The sequence below is a fragment of the Nanorana parkeri genome, unplaced genomic scaffold, assembly GCF_000935625.1.
Source record: "Nanorana parkeri isolate BGI_ZX_2015 unplaced genomic scaffold, ASM93562v1 scaffold263, whole genome shotgun sequence".
Classification (NCBI taxonomy): Eukaryota; Metazoa; Chordata; class Amphibia; order Anura; family Dicroglossidae; genus Nanorana; species Nanorana parkeri.
In genome coordinates this window covers 191,091-214,290 of record NW_017306531.1, presented here as the reverse complement: position 1 = coordinate 214,290, position 23,200 = coordinate 191,091, and the positions used below count along the sequence as shown (strand labels likewise).

Below are 23,200 nucleotides of genomic sequence, written 5' to 3'. Positions count from 1 at the left end.
CAGGCAAGGGATTGTAAAATGAAGGGAAAGGAGAGCTGGGCTATGGAAAACATGTATCATTGAAGATGAAATTGTAAAAAATATTGTTTAGTAGGGAGAGGGCCCTCCTTTTTTGCAACTTTTAAGAGTGAAATGGGAAAAGCACTGATCCTTCAAATTACATGCTTGGGAAATGCTTTTAAGCTGTATGAGGTGTTATTTTCCAGTATGATTCTTAGAGACAGTATCAGCGACACCATATTCTAGAATCAGATTTTTAGCATGTAAAACAGATTTTCTTTCTTTTATATTATCACTTGGCTCAGATACATCAGCAGCACCCCAGTATGTTTAACTTTAGCCTGAAAACAGTGTTTTGGGGTAGTTTTTGCTGTGGCACCTGTGTTTTTTGTCTAGCAATAATAGGGCAGAACTGAGTGGTGGGAGTAGTAGCCACAACAGATCTAAAAGCTATCAGAAACTTTACACTGCAAAAAACTAAATTAAGCTGAAGTCCTCAACTATATACCAATTGCCTAACAGGGGCAAATAGTTTCATAGTATTGCTTTTGATCTTTGTTTCATGCAGTACCACACTGTATTGTCTAAAACGTTTAACAAAATGTCAAATAAGAGTGCAAAAAACACTTCAAAACCACGGCCCCTCATTCAAGAGATAAGGCAGCCAGGCTGGAATATAAATTGCAGTGCCATAATTTAGAGACAAAAGCACATATATAGTACACAGGCTTGGCAGTATGAAAGCTTGATTAAGCTGCATTTTAGGTTTTATTATTAAATACAAGTTAGAGCTTATTATTTCAGAGACAGCAGCCGGAAATATAGTACACACTCTACATACACTATGCCAGTCTTATTACTGGGAGACATTAGGGGAAATATTGTACAGACTCCATAGTCAGCACTGAAGCAGTTGGAGTAGGTCCCATTTTAAAAATGGACATATGTCATCCAGATTTTGTTTCCAAAAATCAAAAGTGTATGTATATGTCACAGAAAAAAAGAAAGAAATATGGTACAGCCTACATAGTCAGTATTTTAGCAGTTGGAGTAAGCCATATTTTAAAAATGACACTGCATGCAACTGCCAAATATTCACAATAAAGTGTATTCTTTACACTAAAAAGGAAGTAATATTGTGCACACTGTATAGTTATCATTTCAACCACTGCTTGTAGGCCTCATTTGGTAAACCAAACCCCTCATGCAGTTTTGGAGGACAAAAGAAATTACAGTGGATATGTTTCACAATAAAATAGACAGTACAATCCCCAATTCAAAAAAAGTTGGGACGCTGTGTAAAATCTACATAAAAACAGGATTTAATCATTTGCAAATCTCATAAACCCATATTTTATTATACAAAATAGAAAACATCAGGGATGCACCGATACTGGTATCAGTATCAGTGCCAATACTGAGCATTTGGGTGAGTACTCGTACTCGCCTAAATGCTCCTATACTTACCCCGATATCAGAGCTTCCAGTCAGAGGGAGATTCCCTCTGATGGCAGTGCTGCAAAGCAGCATGGAGCCAGCTTCATAGCCTATCAAGAAACCTGGTCTGGCTGCACTCATGTGGTTTATTACTGTGTTTTTTTTTATATAAGTAAAATAAATGTTATCTTTTAAAAAAAATGTGTATATTATCCATTAGGCAATTTGTTTTTCTTTATTTCTTTCTACTTTTATTATACAGAATTCAGATACAAAAGATAGAGGGAAATCCAAAAGGTCATCAATGGGTAATATTGCAAAGCACAAGGTAAGCAGTTTTCATTCTGTATGAAACGGACCACATATGATAGAGGTTTATTATTGCTATATAATGTAAAGATACAAATCTAACAAAACATGCCTGCCATTTAGAACACACTGTTATTCTAGAAATATGGTTATTTAGAAACCTTTAGAGGGTCCATTTATGAATAAAACAGCAGCACTGGAACATTAAAACATTAAAAACATCATGTGGCCATGCTGACTAAAACGGAAGAGAATATAGGCATAACATTTATGATCACCCCAAAGAATGCTGCAGATATACTAAGTATTCTACTTTTATGCACTACTCCAATCAAAGGGTCTTTTTTTAGATAAAACAGGGAAGAGCTGGGACCTTTGTTGGTTTTTTAAAACTGTTTGAGTTCCTACTGGGGAGATTTTCCCTTATTTCCTGTCCTGGTGAATATTGTTGCAGGGATAGAATGTGAGAAGATCTCCCTGCAGAACTAAAGGCAGCTGTAAAAACCGGGCTGGGGGTTGGAAACCTTCCCTACTATACCACTGCAAAGTTTTTAAAGTTGTATGTGAATATATTGGTGTCTGAAGAAAAATTCTGCAGTATTTCTGCTTTAAATATATTTACTATCTTCATTCAATTGGTTTTGGTGCTTTCTGGTGACGCAGAACTTGAAAGAGACAACAATATTCATCATATAGACTGACTGACCACTGGTGTGGTTGGTGTTCTGTGTTTATGCAAGTTTCAGATTTTTGCTATCAGTGTAAAGTATATTATTTGATTTAAGAGATGAGCTATGAAAAAAAAAGTAGAAAAAAATCTGTTCCACCCCCATTCAATGTTTGCTTCTTTGTGGGTAGATCACGTATCTAACAATTCAATACAACATATGGTAAACCTTTAAATACCCACCCAATACCTTCCACGAGCAAGATTAGTTAGGTCAGGACCCGTGTGGATCAACCAATACATTTCATTGTTATTTTTTATTTTAATTCTTTGTTTTTCCTTGTGTTAGAATAAATATTTTCCTTTATTCCCAGAAGTCTACAACACCAGGTATTTCCTTGAAATGGAACACATACGTTTTCTACTTTGCCATTCAATATCTGTTTACCGATTTTTCTGCAGAGAACCTCGAAATCCAGGTCAAAATCTTGCAGCACTGATGAAGAAGAAGATTCTTCTCCAAGGGAATCTGAGAAGATGCACAGGTCAGTGTCCATGTTTATAATCCCAGAATCCCTTGCACCTCTGTGATCATGTGTTTGCGCTTGACTTATTCGCTTATGCTTTTAATAATGTATGCTTCTCATTACCTATCATTAGCTCTCTAAGACTATTGACCTTAGACATTCAAGTTTGATATCCAGCTTTGCTGTAAAAGCACAAGGCTGTATCTTCTGGGTGAATTATTAAAGATCCTGTTGTTTTACAATTCCATTCTTCCAGTAATTAAGACAAAAAGGCACTGCTCTGCTCTGAGGAGCTATCATTACCTTATTATCTGTTATGATTATATGTATTGGTTTTTGTTCTTATGTAGATTTTTTTTTCGGAATAAGGATTTCCCAGAGAAACCCACAAGCCAAGCTGCAAAACAAATAATGTTCCTGTGTGGGTTACATGTATATAGGAGTTGGTAGGAGCAGGCTTTAGTCACCCCCGCTTAGTATGGTTGAAAAGCCTCTTGGTTCTCTTATGATTCACATTGCAGGCAATTATTTCTTAATTATCAAATCATTCTAATATAACTCAGTTAAGGAAACGGCATAGTCTATCATTCTGCTTTACAGTAGTCCAAAAGTTAGATTTATGGAGGTAAATTGTGGGTGGGGAGTCAGGGATTGATTTACTAAAGGCAAATAGGCTGTGCACTTTTTAAGGGAATTTTCATTTTGCAAGTGATTTTTCGCTTAGCTTAGTGAATATGGTGAACAGTCACTTTGCAAACAATACTCAATTATGTGCAAGGAAATTCTTTTTTAAAAAAACAACATATTTTGCCAATGATTAGAAGATGTAAGTCTTCATTACCTCATTCCACATTCAAAATGTATTGTATGTGTGGTATGTTTTTGTGCTGTTAAAGGGTTAAAAAATTCCTTTAAGAATGTGTGATATTTAGAGAACCAGAAATAGTAAACCATGTTAATTTGACCACTGTGCATTTTCACTGCTTGAGCTCTTTGAAATATGACATATAGCTGTATTCTGTTTGTGGCATTTGGAGATCCTCTGTTTTCATTTCACATCATCTGTTCAATTGCAACTGTAGCTCTGTATTCATAATACTTATTCACGCATCATTCAGTACATGCCTACTAAATCAATGTTTAGCTCAAAAATAAAAAGTAATTCATAAAATAAAAAAAAACACAAAAGGAACAAACATGCATTGCACACAAAATACTGTATTTGCCTCAATTATTTGAAGGAGAACTATGAGGTGAGTGCTTTTCACTCACCTCATAGTTCTAGCCGACCTGTGACAATGGCCTCTGTTCTCCTTTAATGAGCACCTGGTAATTCTTCTAACAGCTAGGTGTGTTGCCACAATGTAATTTAAGCTATAATAAGAGCTGAAGCAGATCTCCAGGTTAAAGTGACAGTAACTCAGGAGTTAAAGGAGAACTATGGGGTCAGTGCTTTTCCCCATAAATCTCCTAAGGGTCATGGGAGGACATAAACTAGCGTTCCTCCCGTCACCCAAAGCTACAACTCGCGGTATACTGAGACTTCCGCAGCCGGGACGGATCCCTACTGTCGAGATCCACCCAGCTGCGTGATTGACAGCTGGATCTGCCTATCTAGAGGCAGAGTCAGCTGTACCCTCCCCCATCTGTTCCGCCAGTCAGTGCTTGAGGATAGGAGCGGGTAGTGGGGGAATCCCTGCACGGAGCCGTGAGTGAAAGTCACGGCTCTCTGCAGGGACGTGATTGAGAAGTGAGACAGCAACGGTATGTGTTCGCTCACTTCCCGATCTATTAAACTGACGTGTGACAGTTTAATTGTCATACGTCAGCTCGAATTATGAGGTTGAGTGAAAATCACTCACCTCTTAGTTCTCCTTTAAATCTTAAAAATGCTTTCAAGTACCTTAACTATTGACAAATATGTATCTTATTTGTGTATCACTTAGCTGTAGATCCTCAAATCATCTCTGAATTGGTGCTGACACTGTCCTTCCTTCTGGAGGTTGGCTACTTTTGTTCCCCAAGGTCCCTGTGTGTGTTGTAAAGTAGCCACTGCTCCAAGCTCACTCCTGTGATGGACTACAATCTCAAGTTTAGTTTACTAATTTGTATTGAGATTGTAGTCAATCACGGGAGTGATATTAGTTAGGGTACTTGAATGCATTTTTAAGATTTAACTCTTGAGTTTGGTGTCACTTTAACAGGAATATACTGTGCCTTGCAGATGCACCAAAATACACTACAGTTCCCAGCAATGTTCCCAGAAAGGACTTCTTCAAGCACATGTTGTCTAACCCCAGGTCTGGCATTACTGTAGTCCAACTGAAAGTAAATGGTTGCAAAATCCTTTAATGAAATATTATGTTGCTTTCTGCATTAAGAATACACATATATTAAAGCTGATTCCAGGATATCTGCTTGTAAGCTGATCATTGAAATCTGCATATTATATAAACCACAAAGCAAACCTTTCATGATTAAACTGTGAATAAGTTGCAAAAATGTATCAATAGACATTACCTAATGTACAATGTAAAAATGACCAGGGATTCAGAGATATAAGAAGCCTATTTTATATACAAATCTTCACTTTTCTGGAAAATGCAGCTCAGCCCCATCTCACCCGCCAGAATCCAGAGCTTCCCTATAGGTCACATTTCACATTAAACAATCTGTAGGGAGGATTGGTAGGCGGTTTGTGTGGGAGTGAGGGGAGCTGGAAAGCTCTATGTTTACAGGATAAGTCAAGGTTTGTATCTAACTAAAGTTTACTATGTTGTTGGATCTACTGATCACTTTGACATGCTTTTTTCACTGATGGTTGCCTCTGCTTATACATGTTTCATCATATTCTCTGTGACAAAGCAGGTATCCCCATTAAAACAGGCTCTGTCCAAGTCCCATCACATTCTGTCGCCTGCTTCTACCTGTTTGCAGCAGCTCTGATTGGTAGCTGACTTTTTAAATCCTTAAAGGGTATATACTGTATGCTTATGTGAGTCAGTGTTAGTAAAGGTCAAAAAATCTTCAGATGCATGATATTTTTGTTTTTTATACATATATGAATCCGAAGTTCTGTTACTTGCTAATAGGACATCATTCATTACCACAATACACTATATAAATAAGTCTTTAAAAATATTTTTTATTTAGAATCATACTGCAAAAACAAAACGCTTTGCATCCATACAAACTGTGTTTCATTATTGAAACTAAAAAGATCAATATAATTATAATAACCAAGGAAAAGAGGGCTAGAATAATCATTAGCAGTATACCTTATTGCCTCGAAGGCATTGTGACAGCAATACAGACACAGGGATAGCATGTGTCTAATCAAGCATTAGCCAACCCATTTAGGTTGTCTTGTATGTCTCACCATTCATATTTTGTGCTGTGTGTTTTTCTTTTTTTCTTATCGTGGTAGCTAGGTTGTAGGCTTTAGTTGTGAATTGGTACCAGAACTCAACAAATAAAATAACTCAGTTTCTGTCTTTCTCTCATTGGATACTAAAGATAGGATAGCACATTGTCACAGCATGTCTTGGCCATCCAGGGTGTTATTCACCAGTTTTAGATCAGGTCATGTGTTAAGTGTTTAGTTCAAGCATATGTATGATTAAATAATGCTTTAAACCTCCATAACCTCCATATACTGCTGAGGGACAGCTTTCTGTGGAATCCATCCATACAAATGCTTTAGAGAATTGATTATTTTGACAATTCATCTATTTTCAATCATCAACTAATCCCACATTGCCTTGATCACAAAGTCTTCTTTTTGATCAGACTTCGATAACATAATAAAAGTCAGCAAAGGAACGATAGAGACATCTATCATTCTTCTAAAATTTTGCCTCACATTCTTCTGCAAAAGATAGCCTAAATCCTATATAAATATTAGTGGGAGAAATTTACATTGTATGATCTCTACATTAGGGACAAAGTTTTGGTAAAGTCTACATTTGGTAAGTGTGTGTCTGCACAAAAAAAGAAAATATACAGTACATCTTTCTAATACATGAACATTTTCTCTCTTATCATAAACTCCTAACTTCCATAGTAAAAGAAATATAAAGGTAAACTAGAAGATAAAATAAGCATTTCTTATAACAGGGGTTTCAAACTCAATTCACTTGGGGGCCACTCGACAAATGTTTTTCTCTTATGGGGGCTGCCCGCCTAATTTCATATTTGAAAATAAAATTTAACTATATCTGGTATGGTACTACGGACACTATTACAGATACAATAAGGCCTTATTCATATGTGTAGGTTTAGGTGTGATTAGGGATTCCTGTGTCAGGAACTTGCGTTTTCCTGTAACAGGAATCCCTAATCTGGTGTTCACAAGCGGCAGCTGTCACCCATTCAAGCTAATGATCAAGTGATAGCCGTTGCATGTAAACGCCTGCACACCGCATGCAATATGATTACATTTGGTTAGGAATCTGTCACTATCCCTGGACTCATGGATTGTGCATGGTGAGTGTTTTCTAACTGCATGTAATCATATCACATATCATTACATGCGGTGTGTCGGCGTTTAGATGCAGCGCCTGTCACACTCCCCCCCCGTACACATAAAACAACAACCCCTGTTTATATAAAATAATACAGCCCCAGTCTCCCCCTCACATATAAAATAGTACACCCCAAGTCTCCCCCAACACACATATAAAATAGTACAGCCCCAGTCCCCCCTACACACCCACATGTAAAATATAATACAGAGCCCCCTCTCCTGCTTACCATTTTGCAGGGAGGAGGCTGTGAGAAGGCAAGATCTCTGATGATTGATTGGTAAGGTCTGCGGCAGACCTCACTAATCAATCCGAGTGCTGGCACAGAAGCAGATTTGCAGTCTGCATCCGACAGCACCCGCAAGTCTGGTACGCGTTCCGTGACCGTGTACCTGACTTGTGAGCTGGCTGCTGGCCACAGAGTACCGGCTCGCGTGCCGCAATTGCCCCGCAGGCTGGTACTTTGAGACCACTGGCTTATAAGATATTAAATATTATTTAGATGCACATTTAATAGAAAACTGTACTATAGCAGAATGTGCTAAAACATTTGCAGTGATATTAACAGTGTTAACCTTAAAAAACGGAATGGAGAAGGGAAGACATGTATGCAGTCATCTGGCAGATTTCTGTTATTTTTTCATTTATATCACATCTCTAAACATCTGACAGTGAAGTAAATGTGTCTTAGCCCTGGAAGGTCCCATCTCATCTATATCAGTGACCATCTTCACATTGCAGGATGTCATGAATTTTTATGTGTCACCTGATTAGACAGTAACTGTCTATTTATCCTAACAAGCATATAAAACATGTACATAATCCTTATCGGCTGACAGTGACTGCTGTTCCATCACCATCTGATTTAGGGGCACGGTGCAGTTGCAGAAGACTTGTCCAATTTTTATTATTTTCATGTTGTGTTGGTTTTCATCAGTGGAATGTACAAAGTGTCTGTTTCTCTGGTGGTGTCAACAAACCCCATACATGCAATGCATTTCTACACTCCTAATTCATCTTCCTCACCTCTGCTGACTGGTAGAGAATGAAAATTGATTACATTCTATTTGTGTTCATCCAGCCTAGTATCAGCTATAATGTAGGTTAGGGGCTCAAAATCCAATTGATTTGTTCAGTAATCATTTTCCACCAGTGCAGCTTTGTTTTTTGTTTTTGGTGTCTTTTTTTTTTTTATAACCGCTGTGCACTGTATCTCCTTCATGACTGTTGAAAAATGTTGGAATTAAATGGGGAGGGCAGGGAGATTCAATACGTTACCTCCTAATTGCTGTAGGTGGAGCCAAGCTACATATGGCATCTTACTCACTTGTGCTTGGATTGGTGGAGAAGAAGATTTTGAAAACGCCCATTACAGGTAAGATAGCATCCAAGAGTGTCAGCATTGTATCCAGTGTCAATTGTATATGTCACAAAATCTATACAACTTCATCTGTTGTTGAACTGATGGATTGCACTCTATGCACTTAAAATTCTCATTAACCAGGTCTTGACCTTCGCCCTGTTGGCTAAAGTGAAGTGGCAGCTTTTCCCTGTATGGCTATCAGTCACGCATTTGTTTTGTACAAACAACGTATGGCTTATTTATACATTTACACAATATTCTAAGTCTGGTTAGGACAAGTAAAACAAGAAAATGTTCTGTATGAAAGAAGTAATCCAAACAGAGGAATGTTCCTTTGGGTACTCAAAGTTGTGTGCTTCAGTGAGAGGAATGGAGGCCTGCTCTTGAACAATAGACCAACCATGACACAAAATGGGTACCAGAACTTACCCAATAAAATGAATCAGTATGACTTTTACTCTGCCTTGTTCTGGTTTGGGGGTATCACAACAATAGAAGTTGCCATGCACTCTAATATTAAGAGCAAAGTCCCACCCAAATCAATCATGCCAGCGTTGGCATGAACAGGGAAAGTCTTGATCCATTCCCATGGTTTGTACTAATAGGCAGGTAGGTGTCAGGCAAACCATGCAAGAGCAAATGCTGTATCATTTGTTCTGTGGTGGAGTCTCCGTATTAATATATAGAGAAATCAGAATAATAAAATATATCTCAGCTTAAAAACCAAGCTTTTATCGCTCTAATAATTGACCCTGTAATAAAAATTACTAATTAGTTCAGTGTTGTCTTCCTTGCAGCTGGAGATCTCCTTGTGCCGTCATCTTCTTGCAACTCCTGTTTGTGGGCATAACCCTATTTTCATGTGCATTTGCACCATGAGATCCCACGCATGTGAAGGTCATGCCAAATGCCAGGCAAAGATCTGTGCCATGTCTATTCGTGTTCTGGATCTTGTGGCGCACATGTACCCTCAGTGGAGTACTGCATTCTGGAATGTGTGAAGTGGACACCCTGGGAGGCAGCAGGGGGCGGTCCCTATGTCATCCTTGCCTAGGCGAGAAAGAATAGGGTTACAGTACTAAAAAACAAAAAAATATTGGTACCACTGGAGATCTAGACCCCTGTGCTGTATGTGAGTTTGCAGCTTGATGTAGCGGTAAGGCTTTTTTAACACAATTAGCACACACACATTCTTTACATGTTATGCAGCCTGACAGCTGTACAGTGTGTATATGAGTATTGCATAACAGAGCAATATATATTGGTGGAATGTAAACAACTCTGAAGTGAATTAACATATTCTTCTGCTCCAAATGAATATTTTACTTCTGGGTAGACATTGATCAGTTGAGTCACCCATTGGCATCTTAGCTCCTAATAATTCTGGCAGTGAAATATTAATTACTTGCTCCATTGATCTGCTGCAGCCATAATAAGTTGATGTCACTCTCCCATTTGGATTTTTTTGCATTATAGATTATTGACAATGCAGCAGGTAGAGCGAGACTCTTCTTTTTGCAGCAGTTGATTAAAACTCCATGGCTAGGTGGCACATAGCCGAGATCACCATTAGGCTGTAGCCACTTCAGTTTAATGTTTTTTTTTCCTTTTAGGGTGTCTGTAAGGATTTCCTTATAACCTTATAGTAGCAACTTAACTTTAAACTTCTTTCTCATACAATTACGCCGCCTCTCTTTTACAGCTACCAGCACTGATTTAAAGTTCTTAAGCCCCTCTTGTAAATCACTAAACTAAAAGCCAAAGTCAGAATCAGCAACGAGGACATGCATGCATTATTTAATCTCCACTGGCTTTTAACACAATGAATTTAACAAAATGTATACATTATATTTCTTCTTGCAATAAACCAAAGGGATTTGTGAGTCTCAGGGCCAGTTTTACTGTTCACCAACTGTGACATTTACCATATAATTATGTGTCTGTATATGTATTTGTTTCATAAACACCCACGTGCTAATCTAAAGTGAGTGGAAGCCAAGGAAAGTTGTTTTGTAGCAAGCAATAAAGTGAACTGGCTATAGAAATTCAAATACTAATATTCTCTCGATAAGCAGTAAATGAGCAAGCCCTTAGATTGAATTGACACATGAGCATGAGTGTTTACAGGTGATTTTGGAGTGTTCTTATTTGTTCATTTTCTGCAAATTTCACGCTTATTTAGGCTTGAGCATTTTTGTTTTGGAAAGCTCGATACTAGAGATGGGTTTTTTTTAGCTTCGAAAAGCGCTCATTTTCAGGCCTATTCAGGTGTCTGAGGCCAAAAATTACCCATTCCTCTTCAAAAGTAGCTCATTTTGAGCTTCATGCATCGAGCTACAGGCACCTGAGTGCTCATATATAAACAGATACAATTTAAAGTACTATTACATTCTCAACCTTTTGAATAAAGGATCCAGATCAAACAAATATGCATGTACATAGCTCTGCAAAGTATTTCTTAACATTTTTTCCTAAACAGCTGGCTCCAACTCAGGGCTCACTGACTCCTGCCACTGAAACACTAAAGTCTTTTAAGTCATTCTCTCAGCACATCAGCCCACTCTGAGCTCCTCTTCCAGGGCACCTGCATTTACATGGTAGTAATTCAAACACTTCTTGTGACACTACAATTGTTGCTCATTCCCAGGAGGGATCAGTCATTGCTCAGCACTGTTTTGTAAACAGCTGGCTTTTTTAAGGGTAGCTTAACACTAACACTAACATAGCTGAATATGTGAAATGTAGACAACATTTTGGCTGGCTAGAAGACTGCAGAATATTATATACAATGTTTTGTATTCACCTGACTAAAATATTTGTTTAAATCCTGTCCATAATAAAAAAAAACTATATAGAAAAGCACTATACATTCCCTTCCATGTCCAAGATTTTATATGAAAGTCTAAAGTGATGCTTAAACATAAAGTTAATATAAACATTTTATTTCTTCTGAAAGTTTTACATTCCATGTTTTAAAGACTCGGAATGTTTATGCCACATTACAATATTCTTGTTCTGTGATGCATTGAGACAAAAAGGTATCAGTGCATGTTCCATGTAGTTTTTGTGGAGACAATATTTTGTTGATATATTTTCCTTACCTCTTTTTAATTCAGAAGGCTATGTTAGTTGTCTATCTAGAAGATTCCATTTTTCAAGTGTGAACTACTTTTCATCTCTAATGTGCAGCCAACGTATGCACTGTTGCATTGCTTGACTTGACTCCCTAAAACTACATAGTGCCTCTTTTTGTTGTTCTGTTCATTACGATGGGCACCACGTGTAATATATGTTTATGTTAACTTTGCTTTTTAAATTCATAAAGCTGTATGATGTTGCTTGAATTAAATGTATACATCATATATATAGTAGCTTTGCATCCCATCATATTCTGATTGATGCCATCATAATGTTTGATTTAAATTGAATGTATAGTGTTCTTTTATATATTTTATTTGTCCATTATTTCATTATTTATTATGCCAAGGACTAAAAATACCATTTGTAAACATATGTTTTAATCCTTTTAGCCAGGTAGATATGAAATATTACTTTTATATATTCATAATATGTAATCTTTACTGACTAAATAGATGTATACCGTAAATATTTTTGAATATGCTTTTTATGTTTACTGTTTACAGCATGTAGTGCTCTATGCTCCGTTCCACATGTTAACCAAGCTTACCTCATCTGCTTATCTAAAAGTCTGTTGTTTGCAAAGCTAAATAGCTGAAACTTAAATTAAATACAGCTGAATAAGTCAGAGGTGTAACTCACCCTCCACCCCCCTCTTAACACATTGCTTTGATATGGTCCAAACTTTTAATTACATACAAACCTATATTCAATGTCTAAAATAAAATACATAAACCTTTATATGTGTCAATATAATTTTACAAAATTATTTTAGTTTCACTTTAAAAAACTTAAAAGACATGGCTGCAGAAAACTCAGATTACCATGTTCACTACTAAACATTTGTAAATACACAGCTACTGTTGTTTAGGAAACATGGCACACCTGGCACTGAGAAAATGAAGAGTGTATATCCACGGTTACATAAAGGGACCCAAAGGAATCATCTCAGTGTATTACAATTACTTAGGAAAGCGGAACATATGTAATTGGAATTTGGAGAGAGGCCTAAGGTTAAGTTAATTCGACTGTAGGATTATTTGTATCTATTTATTAATTATTTTATTTTGGTCAGTGAATTATTTTTAAATGTACGTTTTCCTCATTAAAGAAAGTGGGTTTTTTTTTTGGACCCATGTGGACCTCTGCTATACATGCTCATGTACCGACTTTTGTTAGGGTTTTTGTCAGACAGGACAGACTCTTTATTTGTATCGCTGTTAAGCAGGTCTATATTTCTTGTGGGTATTCTACATCTTTAAAGTGGATTTTCTGTGTGTTTTATATTTTTAAAGAGTGTTTTTTCAAAGAGGTTCTGCTGCAGAACTTGTGGCTAATTGCACTGAAAATAAACAGTTTCCTAACTAATTTCTTTTCTATGCTGTCAGAATGTAAGTTACACAGTGCACACTACATTGTACATTGTTTAGTAGTACTTGGTGCATTTACCATTTCTGATCTACCTACAAGAGATTGGCTAATCCATACTTATACCAAAGTCTCCAATTTGTGCTTGCCTCATCAGCACATTTTCAAGATGGTGAAGGTCTTTTCATCCCCTAGATGATATAAACTTGGGCATGGATGTGACCTCTGTGAGCACCACTTCCAGTTCATGAGACACATTTTAAGGATTACCAACCTGTTTTATAGTTATCTTTTTTCTCTGTTGTGATAATAAAAATATATTAATGGCCTACATCGAATATTGCTTGCCTGGCTGTAAATTTAAAACCCATTTCCACCTTTGCAGAGGTATTTTTTTTAAAACATATGCCAGCAGTGTACATTGAGTGTACATGAAGCAGGCATATGCAGTAGCTGTATATGAACACAGAAACTCATGTTTTTTGTTAGCTTTTCCCTTCATATCCTCTTGGAAATGGCAGCCTCTGTACTCTGCAAGCAATCTGTTTTTAATACAACTGAGCTCTCTGTGAGCTCGCCACCCTCCATTAATTAGTTTTCATCGTGGCAAGCTGAAATAAAAGGTTTACCCTTGTAGGAAAAGGATACTTTACTGAAACTGGGCAATGCTTTTTACTGAGAGTGGATTTAGTGAATTTTCAAGTCAAGACAGATTTAAAAGAAAATTAGATGCTGCGTTATTTTTATTTATAAATAAACAAATATTAGTGTTTTGAAACAGGAATTTAGCCAGTTACCTTTTAAGGGTGCAGAAGGATTCATTAAATAACATTTTACAATGAGTTTAGGTTTGTGGGCTTCTACTGAATCAACCGGCATTTCGTTAAAAAAACTGTGAAGTCAACGAATATACTTCTTCTTTAAACTTAGCTATGTAAATATGTAACTGATCAGTATTAACAGTTTCTCCACAACTACTTAACAGATTGGGCCGTCGAAGGAAGACAATGAAATTATGTCGAGCCTTGTCTGACTTGGTTGTTTACACAAACTCAGTGGCTGCACAGGATATCATGGATGACGGTAGGTTAATATCCAGTTTTCTAATTCTGTACATGCATTGTATGTGCTTATTAGGTAGAAAAGCAATATTTTGGACTGTTTTTATTCCATTTTAGTATTATCCTTCTGCTGTATGTTTTCAAATATAGCAGAGATTTGCAGAACTATTTCCTATTCTCGGCAACACTATAAAGAACTCAAGCAAGCTGCAGTAGTTGAGCAATTAAAGTGACTCATACAAGAGAGAAGTATGAGGGCTACCATTGCTACCTCCTTCTAAAAATGCTATATACCTAGCTGTGTCTAACTTTAGTATGTTTCAGTTACAGAACGGGGTCTATCATACAGCAAATGAGTGTCAGAAAATTGTCAAAACTACTCTATATTCTCTATATAATTGGTCCAGGTCAGAGACTTAGGCAGCATTGAAGCCAAAGTATCAGAACGATAGAGAACTAGCATTTTCAAAAGGAATGGCAGCCTCCATTCATTTTATGACAGTATCCATTTAAGTTTGATGTGCAAGTTACGTAGCCTTCAGCAGCATACTTCATTAGCTCTTCTGTAAAGTCTTGGCTGTTCACTCTGTTCATCTGCTGCTCAAACAGCTTTAGTTCTTGTGTTATGAAGATCGGGAATTGGTTTAATAATTGGTTCAATACGTGTAATGGTGCATACCCTCAAATTTTAGGAACCATAGCAACCAATCAGATATCATATGTGGAGTGACGTGACAGTAAACTTAATTCTGATTAGTCGTTTGGGTACAGTATTTTGCACATACCTATTAGCAGCTCTGGGCCTTGGGTGTGCTACACAAGCCCCAAAATTAATTCACACACACAGGGCATGCGTAATATGCCCTGTCCTTCTTCCACTCCCCCATTTTACTTGCCAGCAGTCCCCAGCTGTCAAAATGACAGCCAGGATTTGCTGTATAAAAGAAGCTGCTGCTGTCAACAAATGGAACGTCTGACACAGTGGGGTCTATGCACTAAGCTGCCATAGGCAGCCAAGTGACTAACCAACCCCAAGTGAAGTGAGCCAAACGCTGTTCGGCTATTCACTTCAGGCTGGTACGGCTGATTCCAGCCGTTTATCGGCTGAAATTAGCCGTACATCGGGTGGGTGGCTTCTGGTCGACCGAACATGCTAAGCATGTTCGGCCGACCCGAAGTGTAGAAGGAGGGCGACTCAGCCGATCCAACATCTGGATCGGCTAAGCCGAACATCCGGCAGGCTCGCTGCTGTTCGGTCTATTCTCATAGATGCCGAACAGCAGTGAGTAAATAGCCGAATGCCGCTGAGCGGCATTCGGCTCGGCTATTTAGCTTGGTACCTCTGTGGAACCGAGCAGAATAGAAAAATAGTTGAAAAAGTAGAAGAAAAACCAGGAACGCCATCTGTCATTACACACTGAGAACACGGAGAGGCCGCACTCAGTGTGTAATGACAGCGTCCCTGGTTATCTGTTAACCAGGGATGCTGATCTCTCCGCAAGTGGCCGGAGCCAGCCGTGAGATGACGGCTTGCTCCGCCCAGCTGTCAGAAGCAGGCTGTCGGTCGGCCATTCGGCCAGCTTTGGCTTTCACCGCAGCTCAGACGTGCCGATGCATATGCCTTCGGCTCGACTGAGCCGCTCGGCCAACTTCGGGAGCTGTATGGGCTATAGTGAATAGCCCGTACAGCAGCCCTTCACTTCTACTGAACCGAAGGGGTCCTGGGGCCAAAGCTAGCCGAAGGATCAGCCGAAGCTATGGCTAGATCCTTTGGCAACTTAGTGAATAGACCCCAGTGTTTATAAACCTTGTTCGGGCACAAAATGGAGAGATACAAAGGAATATTTCATTCATCTGCAGATCAAAGGGGTGAGCATATAATGTCAGCTAAAGCAACCTGACAAGTAAAAAAAACAAAACACTTTTTAAAAATAAAATGTGTTCCTATTTCACCCCTTATTAACCCATAGTTTATTCTCTTCAGCCCTAGCTAATTCCTTCTTCCCCATATCCCCTCATCTCTCATTTTTTTGTTTATTCTATTTTTCTAATAATTATTATTTAAATGTTTTCATTTTTATTCATTTTGTTACTTTTTTTTAGTGTTGCATTAACAAAAAGCACAAAATCAGGAAAAATCCTTTATTTAAATTGTAAAAAACGTTGCAATGCTTTGTGCCACAATAATAATTTTATTGTCATTTTAAACAGGACAAATGGTAGAATAAAATGTAAACATTTCATCGAGAGCAGCAATACTTTTTTTATAAAAATAGCAGTAGTCAAAATAGAAAAACGTGTGCGTTGTTAGTTTTTTCATTTTTTTTTGTGTCTATGAATTGCATGAAGAATAACATTATTATGGCAAGACAATACACCTCAACTTTGTTTGTCTTAAAAAAAATAATATATGCATTGCCTGTCTTTAGTAATTTACTAAAAACGTATTACCGAATAAACAGGCATATAAAGGTTGGCACCCTGAAAATGTGTAGGAAAATCTTTCTTAGAATTGTGGTTGGGGCATTACCAATACTAACAGGGCTATTTACAAAAGGCTGAAGGGTTTGGAGAAGGCAGGAGAAGTGAACAATCTAGGACAACATAGCTGAACTGGAAAGTGATCTGAATTGGAGAATGTTTCCAAATCATCTCTTTTGGCCTAGTCTGTTCACTTCTCCTGCCTTCTCCAAACCCTCCACCTTTTGTGAATAGCCCTGTAAGCCTGACGCATGGATTGTCATGCAATCCCATTGCTAGTAAGGAGTGGGAAATGAAGGATGGTCCTCTATTTTATATTTTCTTGGGGCTGACGGTTTAGTGAATGCTGTTTTTAACCCTTTATCATGTATTGCTATTTGCCACGCTTAGTTATACATTTATTTAGTCATATTTGATTTCACACACTGTTATACAAGCTCCTAAAGGTCCTATCACCTTTGGAACACTGCTGTATCTGCTTTTATATTGTTATACTTTATCCACATATGTTGTGAGGCTTGATGATTTAAGCCAATTTACAATTAACAGTTATGGGGACAGCAAAAGTACTGAAAACAAGAAATCATAATAAATGTGTCATGGTGAGGATGTATTTACATGCTATGAGCTAAAATCTTTTTGTGCTGCTAAAGCAGTGGAAGAATAATATTCTGCTGGAAAAGCATCTGGTTCACAGTAGTGGCTCATAAATGTGTAAGCTCTGTGCTGTGAGATAAGCTTTTGTTATTTTGCAGTGTTAATTCCTCTTTAATGATAGAAACAATGTCCCCCTACAGTTTATCCATGGTGCAAGGATAACACCGTGACTGGCAATAAAAGCCATTACTTTCTTACTTGGCAAAGCATGCAAATGAGACATTTATCATTATCAGTCATTTGTTTATCAGCTAGTTTTTAGTGCACACAAGAGGAAAAGATAAAAGCAATTATGAAGTGGTAAGCACACAAAATGCAGTTAATGTCTATTGCTTAATTAATGGTAAATGGCAGACAGGGGCATTAAGGGTCAGTAAAACCTTCACTGGTGTTTTATTGCTCTTTTTTGGTCTGTTAAATATACCGTTCAAAGTATTTTATCTTATCTGTTCAATACATGCAAAAAAAAAAATACCTTTGATTGTGTCAGAAATTTAGAGCTGCCTTGTTCTCTCTGCCTGTGTTATTTCAGGCAGTGTTATCAGCCCTTCTCTTTCTCTTCTTGGACTACAAAACTATTAATTTTGTATTTTATGGAGATGAGAGGGGGGTGTTCTATAGTTTAACTAATGACAGCTGGGCAGTGCTGACACCATTATTTGTCAGCCCACAACAAGAAGTTGGTAGCTTAGTGCATTTTTGGCAGATCAACTAGTTTTTTTGTACTTCAGGGTCTTTAAATGGATAAAACATAATAGAGGGGATTTATCAAAACTGGAGCAGCTGTGCATGGCAACCAATCAGCGCTTCTCTCTCATTTTCATATCTTAACTGAACAAACTGAGGAGAGAAGCTGATTGGTTGTCATGCACAGCTGCTCCAGATTTTGTCTGCTGCCATTTTGATAAATTCACCCTTGTATTTTTCTGAACCTCAGAAGCATTATCTCCCCAGCACAGTCCTTAGTATTTTCCCTTTCCACATCATGTAATCTGTAGTAGGAGTTGTCTCTACCTTATTGCAGCGTTCTCCTTAATGTGACGTTAGACACAAATACAATAAGAAGAAAGAGACCACCCCCCATAGTAGCAGAGAAAAGGTGGCTGGATCTCAGAAGTAAAGTGAATGTCACTCTTGGAGTCTCTGAGAACTATGAGAAATTTTTAGGTGATTCAGGCTCTATTCGCATATAGTGTTTGCGTTTTCCGTGCAGAAGACCATGCGGCAACGCATACGCTAAAATCTTTCATTCGCATGGATTCTGCTCGTTTGTGTGCTTGGACTATTTTGTGGGCCGCACGGTTTGGTACCACGCGGCCACCGCAAAAGTCTGAACAATGCCCATTAAAGTGCATTGTTTTTCCTGTTTAGAGTGGCTCTGCCTTAGTGCACATTCACACTGAGCATTTAATCACGCCATTTAGGCCACGATATCGCGCATATTTGCTGCGCGATATCACGAGAAGTGGCTCGTCCAATGATTTTCAATGGAGCTGTTCTATTTTACAGCTCCATGTCGCCTGTCGCGCGTGGCTTGTGCAGTTCCCTTTTTCCCCGCGGATGTCGCGTGATTTTTCTCTTTTTGCATGCAGCCCGACGGTGAAGGTCGCGCGATCCTCACCTGAACAGTTGCGCTATCCCGAATGCGTGGAAATCCGCTCGAGGTAAGTGTCGCTCAGTGAGAATGGGGCCTTAAGCTGAGCCTCATTTGTCTACACCACAAAAAGTAAACAATGCATACTATAAAGCTGGCTCTACCTGAGGGATTTCTTTTAGTTTATTTAAAAACAATCGTCCTCAAAAGAATGTCCCTTTTCTTTAAGGTATAGGAAAACTGAGTCTTCACCTGTAGAATGTGCCCTTCTATGTTGGCTCATTTATTTGTTGAGCAGAGGTTTTGTCTCCCCATTGTACAGGTTTTTGCATTTCCCGTTATACAGTGCTCTGCATATGCCAAAGTTACTTTGGGGGTTTGGGTGTTGAGTCTTTTGAATGTGTAAGCTTCAGTGTAGTGCAGATTACATTACAGAACGAGTCCAGGTGAAAGTGACTAACTACTCCTAGCTAGTTTTGCCTTTAGATATACTTATGTTTTTATAAACCAGTAAACAGTTATGCAGTAAGGATTTTGATGGGTTATTTTCATCATGGTCTAAAAATGGTAAAAAGTATTAGAAGAGCTTTAGAAATAGATGAGACTGTTCTCAGGAAAAAGGAAAATAGCAATTTCATACTTTATAAACAGGCATCTTTGAGCCCTGTGTCAGTGTTTACTTTAATGAAACTGCCGATTAACACTGTCCAGAAGACAGTTCAATGTTAGGTAAGTTGTACAAGTATACAGTATGTACTTATTTTAACCTGTAAAAAGAAATCTAAATCTGTCATGTTATTACATAGTAGAGTTGATTTACTAAAGGAATAGAGACTATGGTATTTAGCAAAGTGAATGTTCATTGAACTTAGTGAATACAAAGAGGCTTCAATCAACCTACTGATGCTTGAACCCTTAGGCCTGGTTCACACCTGGGCATTTTACAGCGCGTTCCTACGCTCTGTAATCCCCAAAACTGAAGTTTTTGCTTTTATGTAATATTAAGGAGGGGGCTGGAGAGTTTAAGGTTGCCACAAATAACCCTTTATGTACTGTGCTGGCAGATCTCATTATCAGTGTAAACTATATTTGGACACTGTCTGTCCTGTCAAAAGGTCAAAGACTTTAGGGCCTGTGTTCCTAATTGTTAATGAGAGGAGGGTGAGTCTGCCCCCACTGTGTCCCTCTCCACCATCACTTTCAAAATTCTTCAAAATAGTTCCAGTCTGCTCAAAGGCCTGCTGTAAAGAAAGGCCTAGGAAGGTAAGAAATGTTTTTAAAGAATACATTTTAATTCTGTGTGAATGGGAACACAGAACAAACATATAGAGAGGGCTTTCTAAATTTTGACTGCAAATGTGGAAATACCCTTTAAGGCTATAGGCGACCACCTCAGTCTCCTCGTTAACACTTTCCAGCTGTAATCATTACATATATGTACATCTATAGAATCTACATAAATATCAAACAATAGTATTTGAATGATTACTAATAAATTATGAATTGCTCAATAATGTTTTGATTATTATTAAATAAACCTGGATGAGGTGTTAACATATATATTGTCTGTACTGTCTGATAACTGCTCTGCTCTCTCCCCATGATAACTATTTTGCTTTACCATTTCTCAGGACCAGGGTTCAATGTGCTTTTGTTTATTTAGACCCAGATTGGCGGTTTTAAATTCAATCTTATAGTTACATTTATGTGGATTGCTTTAGATTTAAAGTGCTTCTTTGGAAATAAAAGGAGCTTTACTGCTTTTGTGGTCTGCGATTTTAGCTTTTATCATAATTGCACGTTTGCCTGCCACTGATGCAAACAATGCAGCTTATCTTGTTAAGCAATACAAATGCTTGTATGGTTTTCCTGTATCATACCAGCAGTAAGCATTACTTAAAAGGTTTTTTTTACAAAAGCATTTGTCACTAATACCATGCATTGACAGTTGTATCTAGCGAGGCATAATCCAGCAAAGCAGATAAATTAAACTGATGGTAAAGACTAGCGAGAAAAATATAATGAATCTTTTTTTTCATAGTCATAGTTTTCTTTTTACAAACAAATGCAAACACTTGATTACAAAAAAAATATCTATTTTGTCCATCAGCTGATAGCAGGTTTTGCAAACTATAGAAGTAAATGTGATCTGCTACTTTTGTTGCAGGAAGCTGTGGTTGTTGCAAGAATTTGCAGAAGCAACTGCTAATACCATTGGTAGCTGGAGCTATATATCAAGACACTGTGGCTATCATTTATGAAAGTTTCTTAGGGAATTATTATTTTAGACAGCCTGTGCCAAATCCTTTGGCAGGTAAAAAAAAGTGTGTATTTTATCCGTGTATCAGGTCATGGTTTAGCTAGTGGCATTGAACTGTACTTGTTCTGTAATTTTGAAGACTTTTGCTATACCTTCCTACTTTGTTTATTTTCCAAATCAATAGTTTTTCACTACATTTTGGCACCTTTTTACATGATTGTGCTGACATTGCCTGTATTATATAACAGTGTTAACAATAAACATATTGGGCAGCTGGATTAGTACCAATGTGTGTGTTCTAGGTTCGTCATGGTAATGAATGCATTTGCTGATGTGTTTGAGCAGTTGGCTGATGAACATGACAGCAGTACTGATAGTGTGACAACTTAAGATATCAAATAACAGCATAATAAAGCATTCTCATCAATACCCTCAGTGCCACAGTCACTAAGGCCTCATTCACACTGCCGTATAACACGCTGTGCATAGATGCGCGCAGCATTGTTTCCCATATGCAGCATATGCAAATAAATGTCTCCATACACATAACTGCGTATGGAGCCGTATGTTTGTGCGTATTTTACGCGCTTGCGCACTTATAGGCGTGTGTGTATATGCAGCTACGCACGTACAGTACATTACAGTTTCTATTCAAAATGATGCATTATGGGATTTCATACAATTCACGCATATACGCGCAAACTATGCTCATACATACGCGCATATACGCATCTATACGCATTTACAAATATGTGCATAATTTTGCTCTTGCGTTGTGTATGAATGAGGCCTAAAGCTGCCCATACACTGTAATATTTTCTTTGTTCAACCTGCGGGCTGAACATAGACAATATAACAGATTCCTCCATCACTGCTTACGAGCGTAGATCAAGGAATTTCCCGCTGTCTTCATCGTATTCAGGCGGCCGCCGCCGGCTGCTGTCAGAATACCCAAACAGAGCTGACAGCTCATTGGTTGCTGGCTCTGTTTGTTCAAAGATTTTCCAACCGGCTCCTTTGGTCACCTGATATAGGGATGCCAGTCAAAAGGGTGCCGACAGCAGGACCCACCGTGTGAATTTCAGCCGGTTTATCCAGATGCATAGTGTAGAGAAATAATAATCTGCAGAAATATATAGTGTAGATTAAGAAGGGATGTTATGGAGTGGGTCCATAACATCAGGTGAGCACCGCTTTGTGCATTTTGGATCACGGGGTGCATGCGGTGGAAGACGGAAAGAGAGTGTTGATCACTGTTTTTGGGACTAAAGCAGATTCACTACACTTTTTGACATATCTCTTTTTTCTCTATGTGGATTTACACGTGTATGTTATTATATGTGTAATCATCACATTTATGGACCTTATTGCATTGGCATTTTGTTAGTTGATATTTCATACTTTGATGCGTTGTTGGATATACACTGAGGAGATTCATATATAGATTCATATCTTTATGCACGTGTTCTATATGCATTTTGTTTTTTAAGCTCGGCACATTTATATTGTATTAATATGCATAGTGTATGACCAGCTTAACTGGTCAGCTTTAGGGACTGTGTGGACTGGCTTATGTTTGGGTCCGATGGGTTTTGCAATCCCATACAAGTCTATGGGAATGTAAAACCTGCTAGAAGCAGGTCAAATGCAGATCAGGAGGACAACTTATCCAACAGCATATTCTAAAGGACCCCCCGGGACCTTCACTCTGCCCTGATAGAAGCCAAAGAGAGGATCTTAATGGGGGTTATAGAGATTTGCATCCTATGTAAGTGCTGGTGCAGTGCAATTGTATGAATCCATTCACAAGCTATG

The 23,200-nt window shown here is 38.0% G+C and overlaps 1 protein-coding gene across 1 annotated transcript in view; it reads left to right on the top strand.

Annotated features, from left to right (window-relative positions):
* Nucleotides 1-23,200, top strand: part of PLCH1 (phospholipase C eta 1) — a 128,392-nt gene that overhangs the window by 72,594 nt on the left and 32,598 nt on the right. The window contains exons 12-14 of the mRNA XM_018557026.1: nucleotides 1,700-1,765; nucleotides 2,876-2,958; nucleotides 14,318-14,415. Of these exons, the coding sequence (XP_018412528.1) occupies nucleotides 1,700-1,765; nucleotides 2,876-2,958; nucleotides 14,318-14,415 (247 nt within the window). The remainder of the gene's footprint in view (nucleotides 1-1,699; nucleotides 1,766-2,875; nucleotides 2,959-14,317; nucleotides 14,416-23,200) is intronic.